The 23,037-nt window shown below is 31.6% G+C and overlaps 2 protein-coding genes across 5 annotated transcripts in view; one reads left to right on the top strand and one right to left on the bottom strand.

Moving 5' to 3' along the window:
• Positions 1–1,150: 1,150 nt before the first annotated feature.
• On the bottom strand, positions 1,151–17,117 carry LOC148616515 (ankyrin repeat and SAM domain-containing protein 3-like). The gene is made up of 13 exons (XM_088583624.1): positions 16,965–17,117; positions 12,868–13,054; positions 12,062–12,257; positions 11,176–11,297; positions 10,622–10,703; positions 9,898–10,030; positions 9,437–9,598; positions 8,590–8,721; positions 6,974–7,557; positions 6,527–6,675; positions 5,190–5,334; positions 4,623–4,795; positions 1,151–4,104 (listed from the first exon to the last, which is right to left on the bottom strand). Exons 2-13 carry the CDS (start codon positions 13,044–13,046, stop codon positions 3,819–3,821), a joined length of 2,343 nt encoding a protein of 780 aa, XP_088439750.1. The 5' UTR covers positions 13,047–13,054; positions 16,965–17,117; the 3' UTR covers positions 1,151–3,818.
• Positions 17,118–17,171: 54 nt separating this feature from the next.
• LOC148616514 (dynein axonemal assembly factor 8-like) overlaps positions 17,172–23,037 on the top strand; it is a 41,450-nt gene continuing 35,584 nt past the window's right edge. For 3 of the 4 annotated variants that reach the window (XR_015922230.1, XR_015922229.1, XM_088583620.1), the window contains exons 1-4: positions 17,172–17,298; positions 19,865–20,037; positions 20,630–21,299; positions 21,838–21,957. Coding sequence is in view for 2 of the 4 variants with exons in the window: in XM_088583620.1 (XP_088439746.1) it covers positions 19,888–20,037; positions 20,630–21,299; positions 21,838–21,957 (940 nt within the window). In the remaining 2 variants the exon portion in view is untranslated. The remainder of the gene's footprint in view (positions 17,299–19,864; positions 20,038–20,629; positions 21,300–21,837; positions 21,958–23,037) is intronic. The other variant, XM_088583621.1, reaches the window with a different exon arrangement.

Here is a 23,037-nt window from a genome sequence, read left to right as displayed (position 1 = left end):
AAGATAAAAATAATATGCAAGAAAATGATTATTTAAATGCAGGCAGCTAGACGGTATTTGGTGTACCAAAACACCAAATCTGTAGTCTGAAAACTCTCCCCAAGCAGTCAATGTGTTCAAAATATACTGTGAAAGTACTTTAATTTGTGGATACCAATTTTCATGAATTAGGAAAGAAACACGAGTTTGTGGATTTTAGGTTTCCAGTAAACTCATCAAAGGAAATTTCCTTTTTGTTTGGAACCAAATTTCATGGTTTGGCCTAACCACAAAAACCACAAAAATTGGTACCTCACGAACAATAGTACTTTCACAGTACTTGTTTTTGCTATCAGTGTTAACAAAAGCAATCTATAAAATTAATGAAATGTGCTTTGTGCATCTCATTTTTGTTACATACCATAATTCAAAATAAAAATTAATTTAATATAAATAATTTGGAGTCAATTAACAAATTTTGCTAAAATATATGAATGTAGTCTAGATACTAGGAAGGTCAAGATTGTTGGTTTGATAAAATCAAAATACCCTGTTGGTTGGAACTCATAAAAAAGGAAAATCTCACAGGACTCTCCAATGTAAGTGTTTATCACAGGCACTTGGAGAAGGGAGGGTTCAACACCCCCTTTTTACCTTAAGAACCTAGGCCTGAGTAAATATTTTTATTATATAGTGGTATCATGCATATCCTTCATGATATTTACAATGACTGAATGGGCCCAGATGCAGGGAAATTTATATTTTTTTAATCAGATCAATGGACCAGATGGTTCTTGAAAAAAAAAGGGTTAGACCATATCAAAAACCTGAAATAATTATTAGATTTAGTATACGTTCAAAAAACCTAAAACACAATGAAAAAAATTAAACAAATCTAAAACCAAAAACAAATTAAATTCAGATTATCTTTTGTTTTCGAAATGACTACATTTAGATTTCATCATGAATTAAATTGGCTAATTTTCAATTTAATATTAGAGAGGATGTCCTTTAATTTGTAATATTCTGAATCATTCACATGCAATTTATTGCAGTTATTAACAGATCTAGTTCTCCAAATAATTTAATGAAATTGGTTTCTTAATCATGATAGTACATATATTGACAACATGCAATAACAGAAATGGATATTTCTTAAGACTGCAAAGACTGGCATTTATTATCTTTTATTTGCAATCTTAGAACATGTATTTATATACTGCCATAACAATGTGACATATGAAACTATATGGAAATTTGTCATCCACTGAAATAACATGTTAATACCACAATATAAGTAATTTTTTAAAAAAGAATTTCAAAAGAATATATTTTCTAGTTTTCTACCTTCCTCTCATGTCATGAATCAGAACATGAGTTTATTTATGTATGGTATTTCTTTCACCAATTCTAAACCAGAGATTGAAAATGCACGTGACTTTTTTATCACCTTACGGGAATTACATTTCTAAAAGTTTTCCTGCTATTTTTCATTTTCTGACTTTTCTACAGATTTCATGGGAGAAACCAATTCTCCTTCAGCCTATTCTTGATTTGAACTTTATCTCCATTCTCTATGTTAAAATTTAGATTTGTAATATGCTTGCTAAAAAAAGTTTGTATACTCAAAATCTCAATTTTACCATCTCAGACAGAGAAATAATTTTTTTCTCTAATAACTGCAGAACTTACTTAAATTTTTTTCTACACATACATATACTAACATATCATGTCTAACTCCAGGAAAACAATGCAAGGGGTGCCTTTTTACAAAGTTTTACATGTTCATCGGTTTGCATTTCATTTTCAGTGGTGGATCCAGGGGGAGTGTTCCTGGGGTTGGAAGGGGCAAATATAAGTAAATTATAGCCCGGAACCTGCCTCTTTGATTGGATTTTACTAAACCCTTTTTAAATATTAAATTCTGGATCTGCCTCTTATTTTGTAAAACATACTGTTTATTTTCCATCAAGAAAGAAATCTATAATAGAACCACATGTTGCAGTTTACTTTTCATACATGTTATTATTTCAAACAACTATTCTCTAATATTTTATTATACCACAATATATAAACCTGTCCTCAACAACGATCTTATTTCAACTCTATCTATGTATACCAAACATACATATCGGTACATTTATTGTTTACCTTATATTTCCAAAAAGTCTAAAATATATAACTATAACAATAAAATAAAACTGGACGGAAACAATTATGAACACTAGACCTACCCAGTACACAGGACTACACAATAAATGAACATAAATAAAATCAGTCTTGAACAATAAATATAAACATAAATATTTATACAGTAATGTAGATGTAATAAGTCTTCATATATGTGAGTTTGATAAAAGCATTGTAGAGATTCAGGTTTTTACTAGAGAGCTCCACATACTTGTAAATCCTCCCACATTAAGGGGGGTGGGGATACTCCCAGAAATTGATGAAAAAATGAGAATTTCCTGTATTATAATGTAAGATTTGTGTGGGGTTTTCTTAAAATTACTATATTTTCTGTAAAAATACTAAATGCATGTATTTGTATAAATACACCTAAAATTTTCAATTATGAAAAAATCTCCCACAAAAGACAGTGTCAATGGGGAGAATCTCCCACATGAACTGACCAAAAGATTAACTGGTATGGGCTGTATGGCTACCATATAACCATTGCATTCTTATAAGAGGTACAAATGTATTTTATGCATAAAACCAATTACAAGAAAAAAATAGAAAACTAACAGTAAAGACATGCTTCATTAAAACTGTAAGCATTACTGCTATGGTAAAATCTAAATATCAAAAACAACATAAAAATAAATTTCTTGTTACACTAATAATCCCTTGTGCTATAACCAAATGTAAATGCTAAAAAAAATCTTCTCCATCTAAAACCTGATAACTATACCCATGTTGTAAGGAAAATGTCCCCCTTAAAATATCTGAAACAACTTGTTATAACAAATAGATTATTACAATTTCAATTCATATTTAAGAGTTTTTTTATCATTAATAAAACAAACGGACTGATTTATAATCAGAACTTAGTTTTCTTTACCAATTATGTTACCATTTTTGACAGCCTAATATCAATGACATTGCCATCAAAGACAGGCCAATAACCAATTATCAGCCTGATTACCACGACATTATCATAGGAGCAAAACATCCATTTCACTCTAAAATATGTGATAATATGTCTTTCGTTGTAACATGATACAAAATGTTTTAGTCCTCATTCCTCCATAAAATTTGCCAGTTGAAACTGAAGTATGATTTGTCTAAGTACATAATTTTGTTTCTAAAAAAGCTACTATAAATTTGATTTGATTGATATTTGACTAGTAACATTTGCATTATACATGTATCTGGATGGGGCGTGGATGATAATAAACCATTACAATATTTCTTAGTTGTGTTTCAAGATACAATAAACTTCCACAGAAACACTTTACTCACTTCAATTGCAATTATATGGATATTATGATATCTTGGATATTTTGTAAAATAAAACTTGGTTTAAACAATAAAATGAACTAGAAAAATGTGAAGCTAATTCATTTAATAACATGTAACCTTTGACCTCCAGATTGATTTAGATTAAATAGATAGTGCACATCTTCAATAATTAATTTACATTCTGTGAAAGTTTCATCGAATTCCATTTAGTGCTGTAGGAGAAGTAACAGATAAGAGAAGGGTACCTCTCTGTGTAATGGTTGTACGACCAGCACCCCAATCACTATATACCCCTACTTTTAAAAACAGAGGGTATAATTATAATGGATCTATAAACACCATGTCTACTACCCTGTGGGAAACAAACAATAACATTATGTAAACACAGTTTCTCTATTCTGTGAAGAACTAGATCTACCAAGAAGTTTATCTGTTGTTATGATAACAGAAGATATACATTTTTGTAGTTCTCTTGTATATTGGTCTGTTTTCTTTACCAACAACTCAGCATATGCCCTGTCATTGGTGGATGACCTTTTGATTTCACCACATGTATTATCATGTATTGCAACTGTATCAGTGTTATCGTCACTCTGTTTTAAAGTTTTATTGTCTTTATTATCAGGCAATAGTTTGCATTTGATATCACTTTGTACATGTCTGAAAAATATGAAGATTTACACTGAAAATATTTTAACTTTAAAACAACGAGTTTAAAAATGTGGTCATTGCATATGTTTTCCATTGATTGCAGGATGTCAATGACTTATTTTGTTGTTTGTTTTCTAGGAAAATAAACAATGAATCATTCGTAACTTTTTATGCAAACAAAGGATGAATTAAAATATAAAAAAAAAAATTTTTAGGTCATCCAAATTTTCTTTTTGCTTCCAATCTTAAATAACATCTATCATATTCAGGTAAAATACTCCAAGATAGACAACACAAATATTCTTTTACCTAACTTTTTTTTTCATACAAAATGATTTAGAATTCGAATGTGATAATAAAAACTTGCAATAGGATTATTTCACTGTTATTCAGGATAAAATTTTCATAGATTGCACAAAAAATGATGTGACACCAGTAGTTTAAAAAAAACCCAACATAATGTCAATCATAGAAATTGAAAATGCATAAAATGTTTTCTAAATTGACAGTTATAAGTTTTTACTGACTTTAGTTTGCGTAGAGATTCTTTCATTTCTTCACATTTCTTCCTAGTATCAACAATCAATCTTTGTACATGATGCCAGACTGCTCTTTCTTCTGTTAGACAAGCTTCTGTAACACTTCTGATCTGCTGTTCCTGTAACACCTGGGCTTTTACCGTCTCCACTTGTTCATAAGCCTACAGATCAACAAAGGTAAACATTAGCATAAGTCCAACTTACACACTTTGTCAATCTCAATCTACATTTTTTTGGCCTCAAAATCTTTTGAATGACAAAAATATAGAACTTTTATTGATCTAGACAGACAGCTAGAGGAAATTTTATTCTGAAATTAAGAATGGACTTATTTATTGAAGATCCAACAACATTAAATCTGGTGAGAGATTTTATGGTAAAATGCTGAGAAAAACAGAAAATTTAATTCCAATGAGGTTGATGAATCAAGTCAATGACACTGATTTTAGTTAATTGTAATAAGTTCAGTACTGGTATGTTACAATTGAAAAAAATATTTCTAATGAGCTTGTACAAATAAAAAAAGTATTCTTCTGGAAACAAATAGTATACAACCTTGTGTAATTGAACAGCCATCTCCTGTAACTGTCCCTCAAGTCTATCAGCATAAGCTTGCTCCGACTGGTTACTAACAGCTAGAGGGGCTTCACTGTGCCATCGGGCTATTGCATTGGTCAATTTCTTCCTTGGTCCAAACAATCTATAAAGAGAGAATATTACTTTTGCTAAGATCTATGAATCCAACCACGTATGTTCGTAGGTAAATAAATAATCTAAGTATCAATCCATATAAATCGAAAATCATATGTTGATCTCAAACATAAATCAACTAAATCAAGAAAGCTCTTCTTGGGTGCCAAGAACAATAACTCTTGTAAAGTGCCAATTTCATGTACAATTTATGTAATTTTTATCTCAAACCTGCAACAACCAAATGAAAAACTAAGACTGGTAATGCTATCTGTAATTGTTTTTAAATCAATCGTAGCCTTTGGTGGTCTGGTACTTGGTCTACCATTTCAAACAGATTACTTCACATATAGTCATTGGCAAGACACCCTGAAAATGCTGATTTATGGCCAATTTTTGTCTGCTTATTTTTAAAATTCAAGTCACAACCCCAAAAATCAAAGCCTTCCTTTTGGGGTATGGCACCTTGTGGTACAATTTTAAAGAGATCATTATCAGTAATTCTAAATGTATACATATTATTTTGAAATCATTGTAATTCTTATTGTATACCTATTTAATTGAGATCATTATTAGTAATACTTACTCTATGCTTTTTTTCTTTGAGATCATTGTCAGTAATACTTACTGAATACCTATTTTATTGAGATCTTTGTCAGTAATACTTACTGAATACCTATTTCATTGAGATCTTTGTCAGTAACACTAACTGTATACCTATTTCATTGAGATCTTTGTCAGTGTCTACTACTATATACCCATTTTATTGAGATCTTTGTCAGTAACACTTACTGTATACCTATTTCATTGACATCTTTGTCAGTAATACTTACTGTATACCTATTTCATTGAGATCATTGTCAGTAATATTTACTGTATACCTATTTCATTGAGATTATTGTCAGTAATATTTACTGTATACACGTTTCTTTAAGATCAGTGTCAGTGATGTTTACTGTATACCTATTTTAATGAGATCTTTGTCAGTAACACTTACTGTATACCTATTTCATTGACATCTTTGTCAGTAATACTTACTGTATACCTATTTCATTGAGATCATTGTCAGTAATATTTACTGTATACCTATTTCATTGAGATTATTGTCAGTAATATTTACTGTATACACGTTTCTTTAAGATCAGTGTCAGTGATGTTTACTGTATACCTATTTTAATGAGATCTTTGTCAGTAATACTTACTGTATACCTATTTCTTTGAGATCATTGTCAGTAAGAGATAAAAACACCTGTAAATCTATATCCTGTTCTTCAAATACAGGTAAATACTTAGTCAAACTCAGCTGTTCTAATAATGTTGGCAAGTCTTCAGGATAATCACTTTGGCGAGGCTGGTAATAATCAAAGTTGTAAATTAATTACAGGTTTAAAATAGGTATTCTGACAAAACTATTTATAACTACATGTATAAACAAATGTAAAATTTCAAGAAAAGGAGAATAAATTAAACTATTCTAATTATGCAATATGTTATGATATTAAAACCTGTCTATATGTTAACTATCTATTTTCCATATAGTCTACGTGAGTAATTTTCTTCTTATTCTTATTCATTTTTATTTTGAACAATTTGTAAATTAAGTAATGAAAAAAAAACAATGTGGCCTTTAGTTGAAAAAAAATTATAACCTTTCTTTGTTGAAAGAATGATGGCTGATCTGGTAAACCCGATGGATTCTGTGGGAAAAGCTGACCAAGCTGAGCACCAAACTCTGTGCCAATGTTAGGAAATCCTTTCTTATTTAAATCCTCCAAATGACTAGGAGTACCATTATTGATTCCTGTAGGATAACCAAAAGTAACAGGAATTTCACTATGTTTAACACTACTCCTGTTATCTAGAGTTACCTTTCCTTGAGGAACAATAATTTCACCAGGTGTCACTTTAAATGCATTATCTTTCGGTAAAGAAACTTTGTTGTCCTTATTTTTATGAAGGTCAAAATTAATACTTGTTGCTGGAGATAGAGCACTGCCATTCAAACTTCCAGTGCTACCAGCCAGCGAGAGATTACCAAGAGCACCATCTACACTACCATCGTGTGAGGATATACTACTGTGTGGCTGATAATCATCACTGTCTATACTGTTATCACGACTTAATCCTAATGCTGAAATTAATCCTCCAGAGGAACCAGAAGAACTTTTAATAGTGAGGGCACCAGTTCTGGAGAATGCATTCCCATCATCATCTGGGTCATTATCACAGGAATCTAACAAAGATAAATAAAATTTCTATCCTTATACATGTACTACAACATAGCAATAAAAACCATGTAAAATATATTTCTAACCTACTAGAAGAGCAGAGAATGCTTGCTTTACTTGATTGTTGGTCCCATTTTCTCTTGGAGCCAAAGTTGCTTTTTAGTTTTGTAATATGAGACAGATGCTACCTGAAATGCTTCTAAAGAAACTTTTAAAGTTTCAAGACTGTTTTTTACTGTTGATGGTGTGATCTTCCTTTGGTCTGAAATGTCACATATTCATAGGAGTTTGTTGACCACAAAACTGTCATGGCAGTTTTCTGCTTTCACTGTGTCTACATTATTATTTCAAACTTCATTAGTGAAGTTGGAAAAAAATCATATGCCAGAAACCTCTTTTTGGTCACCTTACATATTTTCTTGAGGGACAAAGTATATCAGATTGTTTACACTCATTTTATGGTTTCATGTATCACTTCAAATGTCAAATTATGAAAAAAAAATAGATCCTAGCCATTTTTAATAATTAGAGAACTTCAAAGCACAGTACTGATTTTCTCACACATTCAATCAATGTAACTAAATGCTAATCATAATTGTACAAGAATGATGGTATGACAGGTTATCATTGTGGATTTCAATCTTGAATATTGCAACCATTCTCTGGTAAAACTGATAATTCAAAACCACATCATCTTGATTTTACTGTAAATTAAGACACTTCCAGCATTTAATTACCAGTATCATTGTAATTTTGTAACTTCAGAGAATCTTACTAATTGCATTGTTGCTAAAGCAGGTTTTTATGATGACAAAAATATCATGTCATGTGTACTGTGAATTCAAAATTTAATCATATATTTTATTACATCTATTGCAAAAGTGCACTATAATGGCAATATGTCTAATTCTAGATATCAGTGAAACAAAACTGGATGAACTTTGAACCTGTCCTCTTCCACTGAAACTATCTATAGTATAACAAACTCACCTCTTCCACCAGAACTATCTAGGGCATAATAAACTGATTTAACTCACCTCTTCCACCAGAACTATCTAGGGCATAATCTTGCATATTTATTGGTGATGTCACATCTCTGTAAGATAACTGAGGTGTAGTCTCCTCTGTTGACTGAGGAAATGTTACATAGCCCTTAGGTACACATGTACCTGTAATGCAAACAAATTAATATTGATTATGCAATGCCCTGGTGACTTCTATGTAAGTCTGAAATAAAACAAAAAGATAAACAAAACAGACTATTTACAAATCAAATTAAAATCTTCACAGTAAGGTACCTCAGATATTTTTATAAATCTGTCAAATATGCAAGTTGAACTCTGTGCAAGTGTAAAAATTCAAAAATGTAAAACCAAGTAAACCAATGTATGTAGGTCAAAAACAGTTTTTGACTGAAAATATTCCAGACATAAAAAGCTCCTACTATAGCATTCAATTCAACGATTGTTGTCACTTTTGTCCAATGAAATGCAAGTTTGTAAGCACCATTGGTTAGGTTATCACAGTTAAGCATCATCAGTGTCATGTGATGTAAAAGCAAACTCAATACGAACTGTGTTGTAAAAATACCATAAATAAGAGGAAGTATAATTCAATGATAGTTCATTTATATTTTTATGTAAAAACACAAATAATGTTAACATGAACGTCACAATTGAAATTTAAGTGATTTTCTTATTAAATTTACTTAACATGAATTTCATGAAAAAAAAAAAAATTCATATGAAATTCGTGTGAAGGCTGGATTTTCATTAGTTTTACATGAAATCTGCCACAAATTTTATTTCCTAAATTCAAGTGGAAATCAAGTAAAATACTTTTGCCTGTGAACAATAAACAGTGAAAGGTTAATTACTTAATTACCTCCATTATTTACAGGTGGGTTACGGGACCTATCTATTAACCTAGCGATAGCATCAGGACCATCCCTTATACTTGGCCCTCCTTTATTGGCAGACCTTCTACTCTGATGTCTTCTCTTCTGTGGAAGGTTATCATCAGACGAACTAAGGTCACCATCTAAACCTGGTGAAAAAAGTTAATCTTATTGTTGCAATGAAACCTATAAAGTGCCTTTGATCTAGTACAATATGCATCTCAATTCAAAAAAAAGAAAAAAAATACAAATTTGTACTTCTGTCACACAGTTGTATTTGTTAATACATAAATCACTTGTCACTCAAATACTGCTTGATTTTATGTTTAAAATTGATATAAAAAGCAAATATATATAACAATATAATAACAAACATTTTATTTTCACAAAATGTAGACAAGATACTCTGGATACACTTTATATTTCAACTTATTCCATTAATACATACCTGCTTCAGATCTAAGAGATACACCAGGAGAAAGAAAATTATCGATGAGATTCACTATAGCTACATGATTGTAGACAAGAGCTAGAGATCGGGCTGTATCATTGTTGTATGATTTGGCATTCACTTTCACTCTCTGGAGAAAATAAATTGGATATACAAGAACATGCTATTTCTTGATAAGAAAAGCATTGAGCTAAGATTGTTCTATAAATTTGATCATTTATCACATTCATTCATCAACAAAATGTTCTGCAGGGAGCAGCTTGTAGCTGTGGTAGAAGTTAGACCTTGAACAGACAGACATACCATAATAAATAGATTCCAAAGAACTCAATTTCTGTTGAAATCAACAAAGTTTTATTTTGGACAATTCGGACCTTTATGTAAATCAAATTAAAAAAAAAGGGTCCAGTTAGGACCATTGAAGTTGTAAGATTGAAAAGCTAATCAGAGAACTCCAAGAATTCTAAGACTTTTAATAAAATCTCATTAAAATTACAATATTAAACACCATACCATAATATAACAGTAACATTTTTGAGGTGGTTCTAAATTCTAACTAGTTAATTCCATGATACAAACAGTTACTCTTTTTCAAATAATTTTAGGCTTGCCTTATAATTAAATAGTTCAAAACATAGATAGAGCATTAGTAAGCATAGTTGGATTAAAAAAAAAATATCTGGTTACCCCACCGTAACATTTCAACTCAATCAACACTTACATGTCGAAGAAACAATTGCACAATCTTTTCATGGCCTTCTGCAGCAGCCTCCATAAAGGGAGTTAATCCATTTATAGGCTCCCTGTCATAAAAAACACAAATTTCTTAAGTACAGGAGGAAACCAAAAGATCAGATTTTAAATAAGTTACTGTAATCCAGTGTATGAATTGTATTGCAGTTACATTAAATATTAAGAAATTCAAATAATTTCTAAAACATAAGTTATTAAATTTTACATTTAGCACACTAGTCACTTAGAAATGTTTTAGTCACACTTTATACAATTTCTGTGAAAAAAAAAAAATTAAATCAGGACTTGGCATTGGGTTCTACAAAATGTACATGTATCAATAAAAAAGTAACATTTACCCTGGTTTCTATGTTTTTTTTTGAATTCAATTGTATTCAGACAAAACTTACTTTACAGGTTAGGTTTTAATTTCTTTTAAATTTTCTAATTATTTTGAAAAACCTGCTTTACGCAGATATATTTTAGGAAATACACAACATATTTTTTACGATCCCATTACTTGATAGTTACTGAGAAACTTACACCGCATTTATATTTGCCCCCTGTTCTAGTAAAAACTTGACAACATTCTGATGCCCAGCATATGTAGCATGGAATAATGCAGTCCATCCTTTCCTATCTCTGGCTTCTAAGTCACCACCTTGCTTTAGAAAAAAATATATTACATGTATATATCAGTCATAACTACCTTTAAATTAGTACTTAGACAATTTACTTCAAGAAAGAAAAAAAAAGCTAATGTTTTTGTGTGCAGGGAGTATCCCTTGACCCACATTTATACTCAATGCATAAAACAGTGTGCAGGGAGTATCCCTTGACCCACATTTATACTCAATGCATAAAACAGTGTGCAGGGAGTATCCCTTGACCCACTTTTATACTCAATTCATAACACAAACTTTTCTTGTTGAGGAAGACAGAATTTTGGCCTCTTAAATGTTCAATACATGACAGGACTTCAAAACCAAAAGGTTTTCATATATTCTGTGACAATTTAAGTTAAAGATGTTAACATAAGTATGAAAAAAAATAAGTATCTTCAGAGCTCTGTCTCCTAACAATTCAAAACAGGATATACATATAATACTATTGTACATGATTTAATATGATGATTCTGTTTGAACAAGTATTATATAAATGTATATTTTGTGAACTAGCAGATCACTGTACTTATTGAATACATGTATCTCAATATTTTTCTATGAAAAAAAAAATACTAATCTTTATTGTTGTCAATCATAATCAAATGTACATTGAAATTTTAAATGTGATAGATCTGCTCAACTTTGAGCATCTTAATTGACAATACAGTATTTGTATGTGTATTTGTATAAAATCTATATTGCCCAATACTCTTCGAGTTTATACTTAGAAATAGTATTTAATGTAATTCTATAATGCTTATTACCTGGTAAATGAAGTATGCAACACTTTCATTACCACAGCTAGCAGCTAGCATTAATGGTGTCTGTCCTTTATTGTTTTGGACATTGACACTGACAGAGGCATCCAACAATAAATTAACAATGTTGTCATGTCCGATGTAACATGCATACATTAAAGGTGTCCATCCTCCACGATTCTTTTTATCTAGGTCTACCTTCCTGGAAAAAGACCACTTGCATTGAAATGAGATACATGTATTTAATGCAGGAGACAATGCATACATGTGGCCACTAAAATTTGATACTTTTTTATTCACATTAAATTTAACTGTTAACAATACAATTGTACCAGTTTGTACAATTATAATCCAGTAACTGAAAACCTTCTTATTGTACATACATGTATTCATAATCTACATGTAGTTCATGTGTACTTATATATATCTGAAGTGATGTGCTTTCTGCATTACACCTCATGCCTAATTTATCTAGTAAGTTAACAAATACATGAAAATCATTTTCTAAAATTCATTTTTATAATTTTACATGTACTGTAACTGACCGTAAAGAAGAAATCATTATATGGAAAAACAAAAACTAATCATGGTAATTTACAGCTTCACTGCCAGATTCTATTTCTATCTGCAGTGTTCCACCAGTCCACTAAAGCTATGAGCTTAGCCCTATTCTAACTGAATTTAACTTGAGTAGAGTGCATTAACCACAGCACTTAAGACTTGAAGAAACACTATCAGAATTGACATACAACATATATCTTTACTACTTGTCTCAAATTATCCTGTAAAGACACAAAGCAAAACACATGTACCTTGCAATAAAAGACCTAACACTGTCATAGTGCCCTAAACTTGATGCAGTATGGAGGTCAAGAGGTATTGAAGATTCGTGTTTAACGTCCCAGCCATGCCATACAGACAAACTTCGCTCTAATAATTCATTTTCAGATGATTCGTCTGATGCTTCATACTGGGCATCCTCTGTTGTCATCTTTTCATCTATGAATAAATATTAATTTTTTTTTCATTTTATAAATACACATCAGCAATTACAAATGTAATACACAAGATAAGAGATATAAAATGACAAGACTGATAAAATACTACCTGTACATGTACATGCAATCAACAGTAGGCAGAAAATTAGAGCAGTGTGACACAACTATGAACTACAAGCTCAAGAGAGCCAGAATTGCTCACCTGGTTTACCATTTGCTTAACTTTGAAAAACTTGAGGAATAAGATAAGCTAAGTTACAATTAACTGAATTGTCAAATACAGGAAATGCTTTTAATAGCATTTTTATGACCTGAACCAGAATTTTGCTAAAGGCAACAGTTTTTGTATTATTTTAATAAAGCCTGCCATACATGTACATATATCCATTCATGGATTAAAAATCACAAGTCATTTCAAGCACAATACACTAAAGAACCAATATTCATATTTTCATTAAATCATCTTAAATGGTTTCTGAGAAAAAGATTTTTGAGGTTGTACATGTGGGAAAAAATTAATTAAGAATTGTTTCAGGATGCATAACTCCTACATCTATAAAAGAATCATATAAAAAATTTCAGCATTGGTCGGTCTCATGATGCTGAACAAGATTACCTGGCAAAAAATTTGCTAAAGGCAACGGTTTTTGAGTTACTTGCAAAACTGCCTTCTGACTTCTATGTTCTATTTTTAGTAATGGTGGCCGTTTTTTCATGGATCATAAATCCCAACACTCACTTTGTGCACAATACCCTAAGGATTAATTATGCCAACTTTCATTGAATTCTGTAAAATGGTTTTTGAGAAGAAGATTTTCAAAGTTGTACAAGTGAAAAATGCCCAAAAAAGCTGTTTCAGGGGCTATTACTCCTACATCAGTTGACAAATTGTTTTGAAAATTTCGGCATACATGTAGGTCTGTCTCTTGGTGCAGACCAATATTACCCTCAGCAAGAAATTTGCTAAAGGCAACGGTTTTTGAGTTTTTGCAAAAAAAATGCGTTCAGACCTCTATGTTCTATTTTTAGTAATGGCGGCTAAGTTTTTCTCATGAATCATAAATCCCAACAGTCACTTTGTGCACAATACTCTAAGGAACAATCTTGCCAAGTTTACATCTTGTCGGTCTAGTAGTTTCAGAGAAGATTTTTGAAAATTATCCATGATGACAACGAACGCCAAGTGATGGCATAGGCTTACTTGGCCTTTGGCCAGGTGAGCTAATAAAATGGGATGCAGATGACATCACAAAATTAAACCTTCCCTACCAAGGATTGAACCACAGACTACTTGGTTTAATGCCAATCACAAAAATGATTTGGCTAAACAATCAAGTAAATTTACTGCCTACATGTGTATTTAAGCGTAACTCTCTGTAAGAATCAGTCAGTAGGTGAATTGAATCATAGTGGAAAAAAGAACAAACAAGTCTCTATGACTTCTAATTAAAAATATTATCTGAAATCATAGACCTGTAATTGAAGAGATGTGCAACTGCAGCCTTAAACAATTACATGTAATTATGAATCTCACAGCTGAGTTCTGGAATCACAATTGGAGCTGCATGAGAACAAGCAAGTACTTTTTTAAATTTTGATTTATGTACAAACTGTGAATGAACTTAAATTTTAAAATAATGATAAATAATGTATTCATTGATTTTCTTTTTTATTGTAAATTGAAAAATTCAAAAGGAAAAAAAAATGTTCATTTGCCTGTATGGAAACCAGAGAAATCATGCATGTCCATTTATTATCTTCTGTATCATGCAACTTTTAAACCTTTCAAGGAAGCATTCATATAAATGGTGCAGACAATGTATTCAATCTAAGCAGTAACAAACTAAGCGTTATATCAAATATTGCAATCATCAGTTTTGTTTTTGGCAGTGGCTGCTTGTCCATGCATTCACGGACAGGGAGCCTCTACAAGTTAATTGTCCACACATCCGTTTCAGTCACATGGAATCATGTCAGAAATGGTTCACTTAAGAAAGTAATGTAGAAATTGTAAGAAATTCTTTTTTTATACAGATAAATACAAAATGATACAAATACAATTTAAATCGTAACTGATGTAACAAATAACAATTAAAAATCATTCAGAATTAATACAATATTCAAATTTAACAAACTTGAAAGACTATTTTTGCATATCAAGAAAGATTGTTTTGGCACATGATTCAGTCCGGCACATTTTAAATCATAATGCTGCCATTCCAGATGGCAGATGTGAAACATATCCATTCGCACTGGTCCTTCTGTGTAGAAACTAAAAAATTAAGAACATTCAATGCATTTTTTAACATGTGGGATATTTATGATGTCAGCCAAGATTTAATAATTTATTTTTAAACATCTGGTAAAGACAATGGTAAATGACTTGTTCTGTGTTTGACCAACATACATGTAAAACCCGTACATTTTCAAGCACAGGGTTTGCTCCCACTATCAAATATGCAGTCAAGCTAGTATATAACACAAACAGAAAATTGCTCAGTTTATTAAATGTGAACACAGTTAGCGATAACATTAATAGTGTAATGAATTAGTTTTGGATACCTATGCATGATCATCAGTTATATTAAACACTATCTATCTTTGGAATCATAATTTTAATCACCTAGAGTTCGCTTAACAATCCTACAAGTTCAAACGATCGTTTCATGTTTTGTTTTCGGAAGAGTCAATTCAGGGTTGGGGAAAGTCATGTTGCTTATAGTAGTGGTATATTATAATATCCCAAGTCGAATTCCGGATAGGAGAATGTTTGGACTTCGGATCAGAGCCTTTATTAATTTATAACATATAGCCATATATGCAAACACTACAGAGAGCAGGATTAAATATGGAATCATCCTATAGGGGTGTATGATAAATAATGGAATGATCCATAAATGGGTATATAAACCCATGTAGCTGTAGAATTTATCATTCTGGTCTTGGGTCACAAATTCGACGTAAGAATTGTTGGTAATTCTGAATAAGAATTATAAAGTATTCCTGAATAAGGAATCTTGAATTGTCATAGCAATAATAAGACTTTAAGGAAACCGAAGTATTGGCTTAGAAAAACACTGACCTAGAAAAGCATTGGCCTAGGAAAGCAGTGGCTGATAAAAGCATTGGATCCCTGAAAAGCACAGCTTAAACGCACTGTCCTTAACTAGCTTTGGCTCTCTGTATTTCACATAGAATTTGAAAATGATGCATTTTTTTTTCTAAAAGGGCCACTACTTTAAATTAACTGCAGAGCACAGGATATATTTTTGAGCTTTATTCAAATGTAAGGTACAATACAAATAACAGCTACAATTAAGTTATTTCATGAGACTGAAGCTTTATCGCTTAGCGTCCGTCGTTGAGGAAAGTTTCATCCTTGATGTCCACTGTCGTCAGCATTAAAAAGCAGATTACCTTTAGATTATCACACACTACCATAACAAGAAAAAGCATTGCTATATCTGGGAAATCAATCCTGGTACAGACCCCGATTTCACAGTTACATTCCCCTGGTACATGACAATAGTCATACATTTGCGGATAAGGTCGACAACATTTTCGTAACGAATCGGGCGTTTCCGTCACAATTTTATATGTTTTTGATGCAAACCGGATGGTAGACGATTAGCCTGAAGAGGATCCCCATCCACAAATGTGTGGACAAGGTCCCACTGCTTTTGTTTCTACTGAATATCTGAGAAAATAATTGAAGACTACAGTTACATATGCTATAAAATCTTTTGTTCTGGAATTTTAAAGAAAAAAAATGACAAAAGATTCTGAAACAAACGGAATCTCTGGCTGCTTAGTCATGTTACAGGGAATAGAAATGATTGATCATATCACAAAATATGAAAATAATGGCATTGGAGTTTTCTTAGTTTATTACGAAACTTGAGATAACGTACCATTCAACCTTTCCTAAAAAAATGCATTCAATATAAGCAGTCAAATAAGCGTTACATCAAATATTGTGACCATCAGTTTTGTTTTTACAGAATATCTGAGAATATTTTTCAGGTTTTCCCCTTCAGCTGACAAGGGCAGTAATAAGTATTGTTTCCGTTTATCTGGTACCCTAAATGGGAACCAACCTAGACAGAGCTATGGAAACATTTTGGGACCAGTTGTAATCCGGGATATCGAAATGGTGAAGAATGTTGAACGCCAATGCTAGAATATTGCTGTTTAAACCGTTTTATCGGGCGAGTGTTTTACTCTAGGTTAAACTTGTAGTTATAGGTAATTGACCTTTGTAATAGGTTACTACAAGAACATATTTTTGATTAATATAATACCATTCTTCATTTTAATTAAGCAATATTCCAGAAAGCGTCTGCATAGTTGACATTATTACCATGGATTCGAAAATGTTGGAATGAACATGCACAGTTACGTCTCGAACTCATATTGTTTTTGGATCAGAATAATAAAAAAATCGTTGATTAATTATTTGAATTCAAAATATATTGGTATTTTGGTTAGTCAATGATAGTGTTTGTTTCTTAATAGAATTTAGAAAATGGATTCTTTTAAAAAAAGGGGGATCTTCTGCTGAAGTTCTGGTAAAAATTATCTTGAACAGAAAATCTGTTATCAATACCATCAATGACCTTATGAATTTCCATATTCCACAGAAAGTATGCTTGATGTTTGCTTATACTTTGATAAGCAACAGGCTGGTGAAACCTATATGGCTGTATACAATTCTCCTAAACTGCTAAAGAAACTGCAGGGTCTGCTCAGATCTTGGCAAAACTTTCCACATGTTCCATTCATATATGTCAAGTTACCTGCTTTATGCAGTTCACACCCACAAAATTATCCTAAAAATTTGTATTCTCCTGCATCCGACCTGTCACTTGCACAGGTTATTAGAATCTTCCACTTCCTGTGTTTGACCTGCAAATGACCCTCCATTTTCAATTTTTTGTTTAAAATACTTCAGTGGTACATGTATATAATACTTACCAAACACAAGCTTACTGATGTCAGATCCATCTAATCTGTCAAATCTGTAAAATATTGCTGAATGTCTGACGTCCCTTCATTGACTGTTGGTCCAAGTATTTGATGAAAATTGTAATTTAATTATCTGCAAAAACCTCCATTTGTAATGCTCTGTTGCTTCCAAAATGTGAAAAATGACATGAGTGTAACCTTTATTTCTTTCTTAACAAATCAGTTCTTTGAAAATTGACAAGGTCTTCTGATGTGGCTTTAACAGTTAATTTGTCCATTAAAACAATCGTCCCAAAAAATTTTAATGACTTTAGAATGCAATTTACTACGTTTGTTTTGTGGGTGATTGTTGAAAACTTTATTCCTTTGGGCTTTATTGTCATATCTCAGGAAAATATAACTTCATATTCATCTAGTATGGCTGAAAAACTTGGGAAGTGGCCTGAGAATCAGTATTTGTGGCCAAATATATTAGGGACGATCTTTTTATCAGATGATACTGGTTCTCAAATTAAAAACCAATTCTGGGTGAGTTTATTAACTGTCATGGATTAACATTGTATGTTATAACCAAAATTGTCTCGTTTTTTAGTCCTGTTTTAGTTTTGTAGTGTTATAGAGCAAAGTGAACAACATTATAGGTGAAATGAAGTGACCAAGTTAAAAAATAGCATGAACTCAGTGTAATTTTCTGTTAACATTATGAGCTAAATTTACAGTTTTACTAGGAACTTGAATGTTCAGGCCTTAGAAACTGGAACAGTCTCAAATGGGTTGAAGATTGATTGACATGAATGTTCTTTTCCTTCAAAGGAAAATATGACTACTTATTTGTTTTTTTTTAAGCCTGTACTTATTTCCAGGGATGTTTTGTCCAATTTGTATTTTGGACTTCTTTTCTATAAGCCTTCAAATTGTCAATATTAAATTTCTAATGTATCAAGGTAAAAGAAAAATATTATGTATGTAAACTGTTACATGTACATGTACTTGTGTTTGGACTATGCATATCTTCTAAAATATCTGGCAGACATTCAACTAATTGTTAAAATCTATCACTTCACTAAAATGGTCATGATAAGATTAAATACAACATAGAAGATCAATAAGACCATTTGTGTCAAGGTTGTCTAAGGTATAATGTCTGACACTGTGTGGAAATGAATAATTCTAGAGCAATTTAAAGTCTCTCAGACTTACTGACACAAGATAATAAGTTTTATATTATTTGTGAAATCTGTGATCATTAATGCTTTCCCAATTCATACATGTAAGTTAGTGATTTAGATAAATAAGTAGTCTGTGTTGTAAGATTTCTTGGTATATTTCCTTGTGAAGCTTTGAACATTGGTTTGATACCATATGTACCTAAAACAGAGGTACAAATGATTAGTGAATCCCATTATGGAAGGGGTACATCTTTGTTTTATTTCTATTAAATTTGGCCCTGAAAAACAGAATAAATATTGCAAACTGAAAGCGTCTTAATATGTTGAGAAAACCCTTTTGTAGTAACATGGATACTTAACTTCAAATTGAAGCTTAAATGTGAAAAATCTACAATATTTATATTGAATGACATAAACATTTTGTACATGTACATACACATGTATGCATGTAGTGAATCAATGCAGGAATGATATTGGCAACATGCTTTGACAACCTAAATATTTCACTGAAACAGCCATGACAGTATATTGATCAAGACACCTTTTGACAAAATATAAAGCTTGTATAAGTACATGTATGTGGCCTTTGTTTGCTGATAATAAACTGTAAATCTTTCAGCTTTATATGTAATCTTGTTGCTTTTCAAATTTAGATAATTTTCATTTTATATTTACAGTTTGAAGAGTAACTTGAGACATTATGGACCAATTGAATGGTGATGGTGGTGGTGGAGATCATGCTACAGGGATAACAACAATGTTTGGACAATCACAGCTAAAGCCCAAGCTGGATGACATCTTTGCTGAAGTGGAGAAAAATTTACCATCGATTGACTTCGATCTGTCAGATGTGAGAGAACATTTGAATTGGCTGAAAGGCCACATTAAATTAAAATAATGCAATAACATATAGCATTAATTGTAATGATTCCCTGTGTCATGTAGTTTACCCCTTCACTCAGTGGATGGGTGATATCTAAGTATTGCAGCTCCCAATGAATTTGATTTCAAATTGGTATGTGGCTTTCTGATATCAACTTGCTGTTTTGGTGGACTTTACCATTCTTCACTATTTAGAACGAGAACATACCTAGCAAGGCAATACTTGCAACTTCATGTTCGATTTTATATTGAATCAGTAGTGTTTTTATTATTGGCTACATATTTACCTGCTATTTAGAATTTAGGGTAACAGGTTTTTTTTATTCATAGTTCATTGTTATGGAAGCTGGTCAGTATCACACTGAGTATGTCATTCACAGTTCTTGTTCAATCTGGTCAATTGGAATTATTTCTATTAAAAAAATGAAAATTAGATTAATAATGACCTTTCTTATGTGATGAACATTAAAAAAATAATGGTGTTAGTGTTTTTAAGTTAAATTTTGTATGTCTTGCATTATACTTCATAGTTTTCAGTATCTTTTTTTTTACATTAACAGGTGAGCTCTGACAATGAAGAACCAATTATATTCCACAGGAATATAAAATCATCAGTATTAGATGATGACAAAGATTTAGACACAAGTATTGAAGATCCAGACATAATTTCTCTTTCTGGGGTCAATATTGAGGCACCTGAATTTTCAGAATCAATGTATGACAATGATTTAGCTTTCCAGATACAACAAAATTCTGTTTTCAAATCCTCCCCTAAGCCACAACCAGTGAAAAATGCTTCTAGCTGGACTGAACTTGTGATAGAAGGAGAACAACGTACTGAAACAACTTCTCCTGTTAAACAAAGTGTTTCAAGTTGGACACAAGTTACAGAATCAGAATCCGTATCATTTGAATCAGACAATAGAAATCAGGACAATGAAAGCCTGCCTGATTTGGAGGAGCTGAACATAAATGAGGCTTTGAGAAATATGGAAAATGAATTGTTGAGTAGTCAAGGTTTCTCTTGTGAAAAGCATGAAAAAGAATCAACTTCAGAAACAGACAAGAAGAAAAGTACAACTTGGGAAAAAATTGATGTTGGGGATAGAAAGATGAACACCATGTTGAGAAAAGAAATAAGGAGAGATGAAGAGAGAGAAATAGCACAAAATATTTTGTCTCCTAGGGCTCCTGTCTTAGTTCCTCCAGGTTTTGACCCTACAAATATTGGTAAGATCATCAGTCATAACCAACTATATTAGTGTCTAATCAGTCTCAAAAATTTTAACCTGTTTGTTATTAATTATTACTTGTAACTCCTGTCCCTGTTAAAGCAAGTTTTATTGTTCTCTAGATGATGTATTATGATTAATCAAGTTTATAATTTGACTTAAGTGAACTCATTTCTGTAGATAATTGTGAACATAATTTTACATGTAGTTTTTCATTTTTTCATTAGTTTTTATTGGCAAGTTGATTGTGTTTCTATTTTTCTGCCTGCCTGATAGTTTCTTTCTCAGGCTACATTTTGTACTGCTGTGATACTTAAAAATTTCGGCAATTTTCACAGACAATGTCAAATCAAATCAACTGTGATGTTGCCAATAAACAGAATAACATCAGTTTTTATCAGTTTTGACAGAACATCACCTCTCACCCTGATGGGTTCACTGTGATAATTTCTCATTCGACTTCAAAACTGCCATTATTCTGTATATGACAACACAGTATGTTTTGATTATTATTAATGATATTGCATGTATTTTAGATGAATTATTGAATAATCTTAATGAGGACAATCAGTTAGCTCCACCAGTGAACAGGACCAACCAACAGAGATTAGAGGCCCTATATGGCTCAGGAGAAGGCAGACAGACAAATAATAATGGTAAGATTTGTATAGTTTTTTTTATCCTTTGGTCCGTCTACCTTCATCCAGGGCTCACACTACTGGGTGATTTAGGCAAAATAGTTGCCCTGGAGTTGCCAAAAGCAAAGTGAAGTTGCCCTCTCATTTTCAGACATCGCCCTTGTTCAGGACTGTATTCCGTCTCTTAGCAGTATTTTGACCAGTGTTATCTCTCTTCTGATAACAATTAAAAAAAAATGGTACCTGTTCGAGGAAATAAATTGTAAAAAATTTTGAAATCTATCGAATTATCAGTTACAAGCAAGTATTTTAATCAGCTTTTTGTTTCAAACATTTAAGACAGGATACGGAATGAACATTCTTCACTTCAGCTTACGATAATTCATGTTTTACCGTTCACATTTCGTTATGAAACATGCAAATTTGTTGTGTGGGTTCTTTGGACTTCATTTAAATTTTTTCCTATATTGATTATTCAGTATAAACCCGAAGGGTACCTTTTGATCTTCGTGTTTCATAACAGAACAGTAAATTCTCCATTTAGACGAAACATTTCTTAAGCTTGAGATGAGATCATACCAACCACTACAATATGTGTCAATAAAGTTTCAGTCTTGATTTGTCAGTAATAAATTTTTAACATGATTATTGATACTCTTGATCAACTTATAACAAGAAATCAGTATGGATTAAGTGGGATCAGGAAAAAAAACAGAATAAAAATTCCATCAGAATGCCACTGTTTTCCATTCCAGTGCTGCTGAAAAAAAGACAAAATCAATAGGACAATGCATTGCAAGAAGCATTGCTTTGTGCAATCATATATTAATTTTGCTGTAATAAATTTGGTAAGGGGAGATGTATGGATTAGAAATTCAGTTTCATGTCAATCATTCAGTCAGCAGGCTGATTTTATTTTGTCCAAAATATTTAGTTACTTACATATGTACATTGTAGCTTAAAGAAAAAGTAACATTTATCTCAATAAAAGAAAATGAATAAATGAAAATGCTTGCTTATATTGTGTGCGTGTACTGTAAGTAACATATATTTTAAAAAGCATTAGTAAATGATGCACATGCGCATTCATTTCTCCCT

This window comes from Perna viridis, chromosome 5 (assembly GCF_037379345.1).
Source record: "Perna viridis isolate PV_CMFRI_1.1 ecotype Kerala chromosome 5, ASM3737934v1, whole genome shotgun sequence".
In the NCBI taxonomy this organism is placed as follows: domain Eukaryota; kingdom Metazoa; phylum Mollusca; class Bivalvia; order Mytilida; family Mytilidae; genus Perna; species Perna viridis.
Note: the sequence above shows the minus strand (reverse complement) of the source record. Positions and strands in the feature narration are given on the sequence as shown.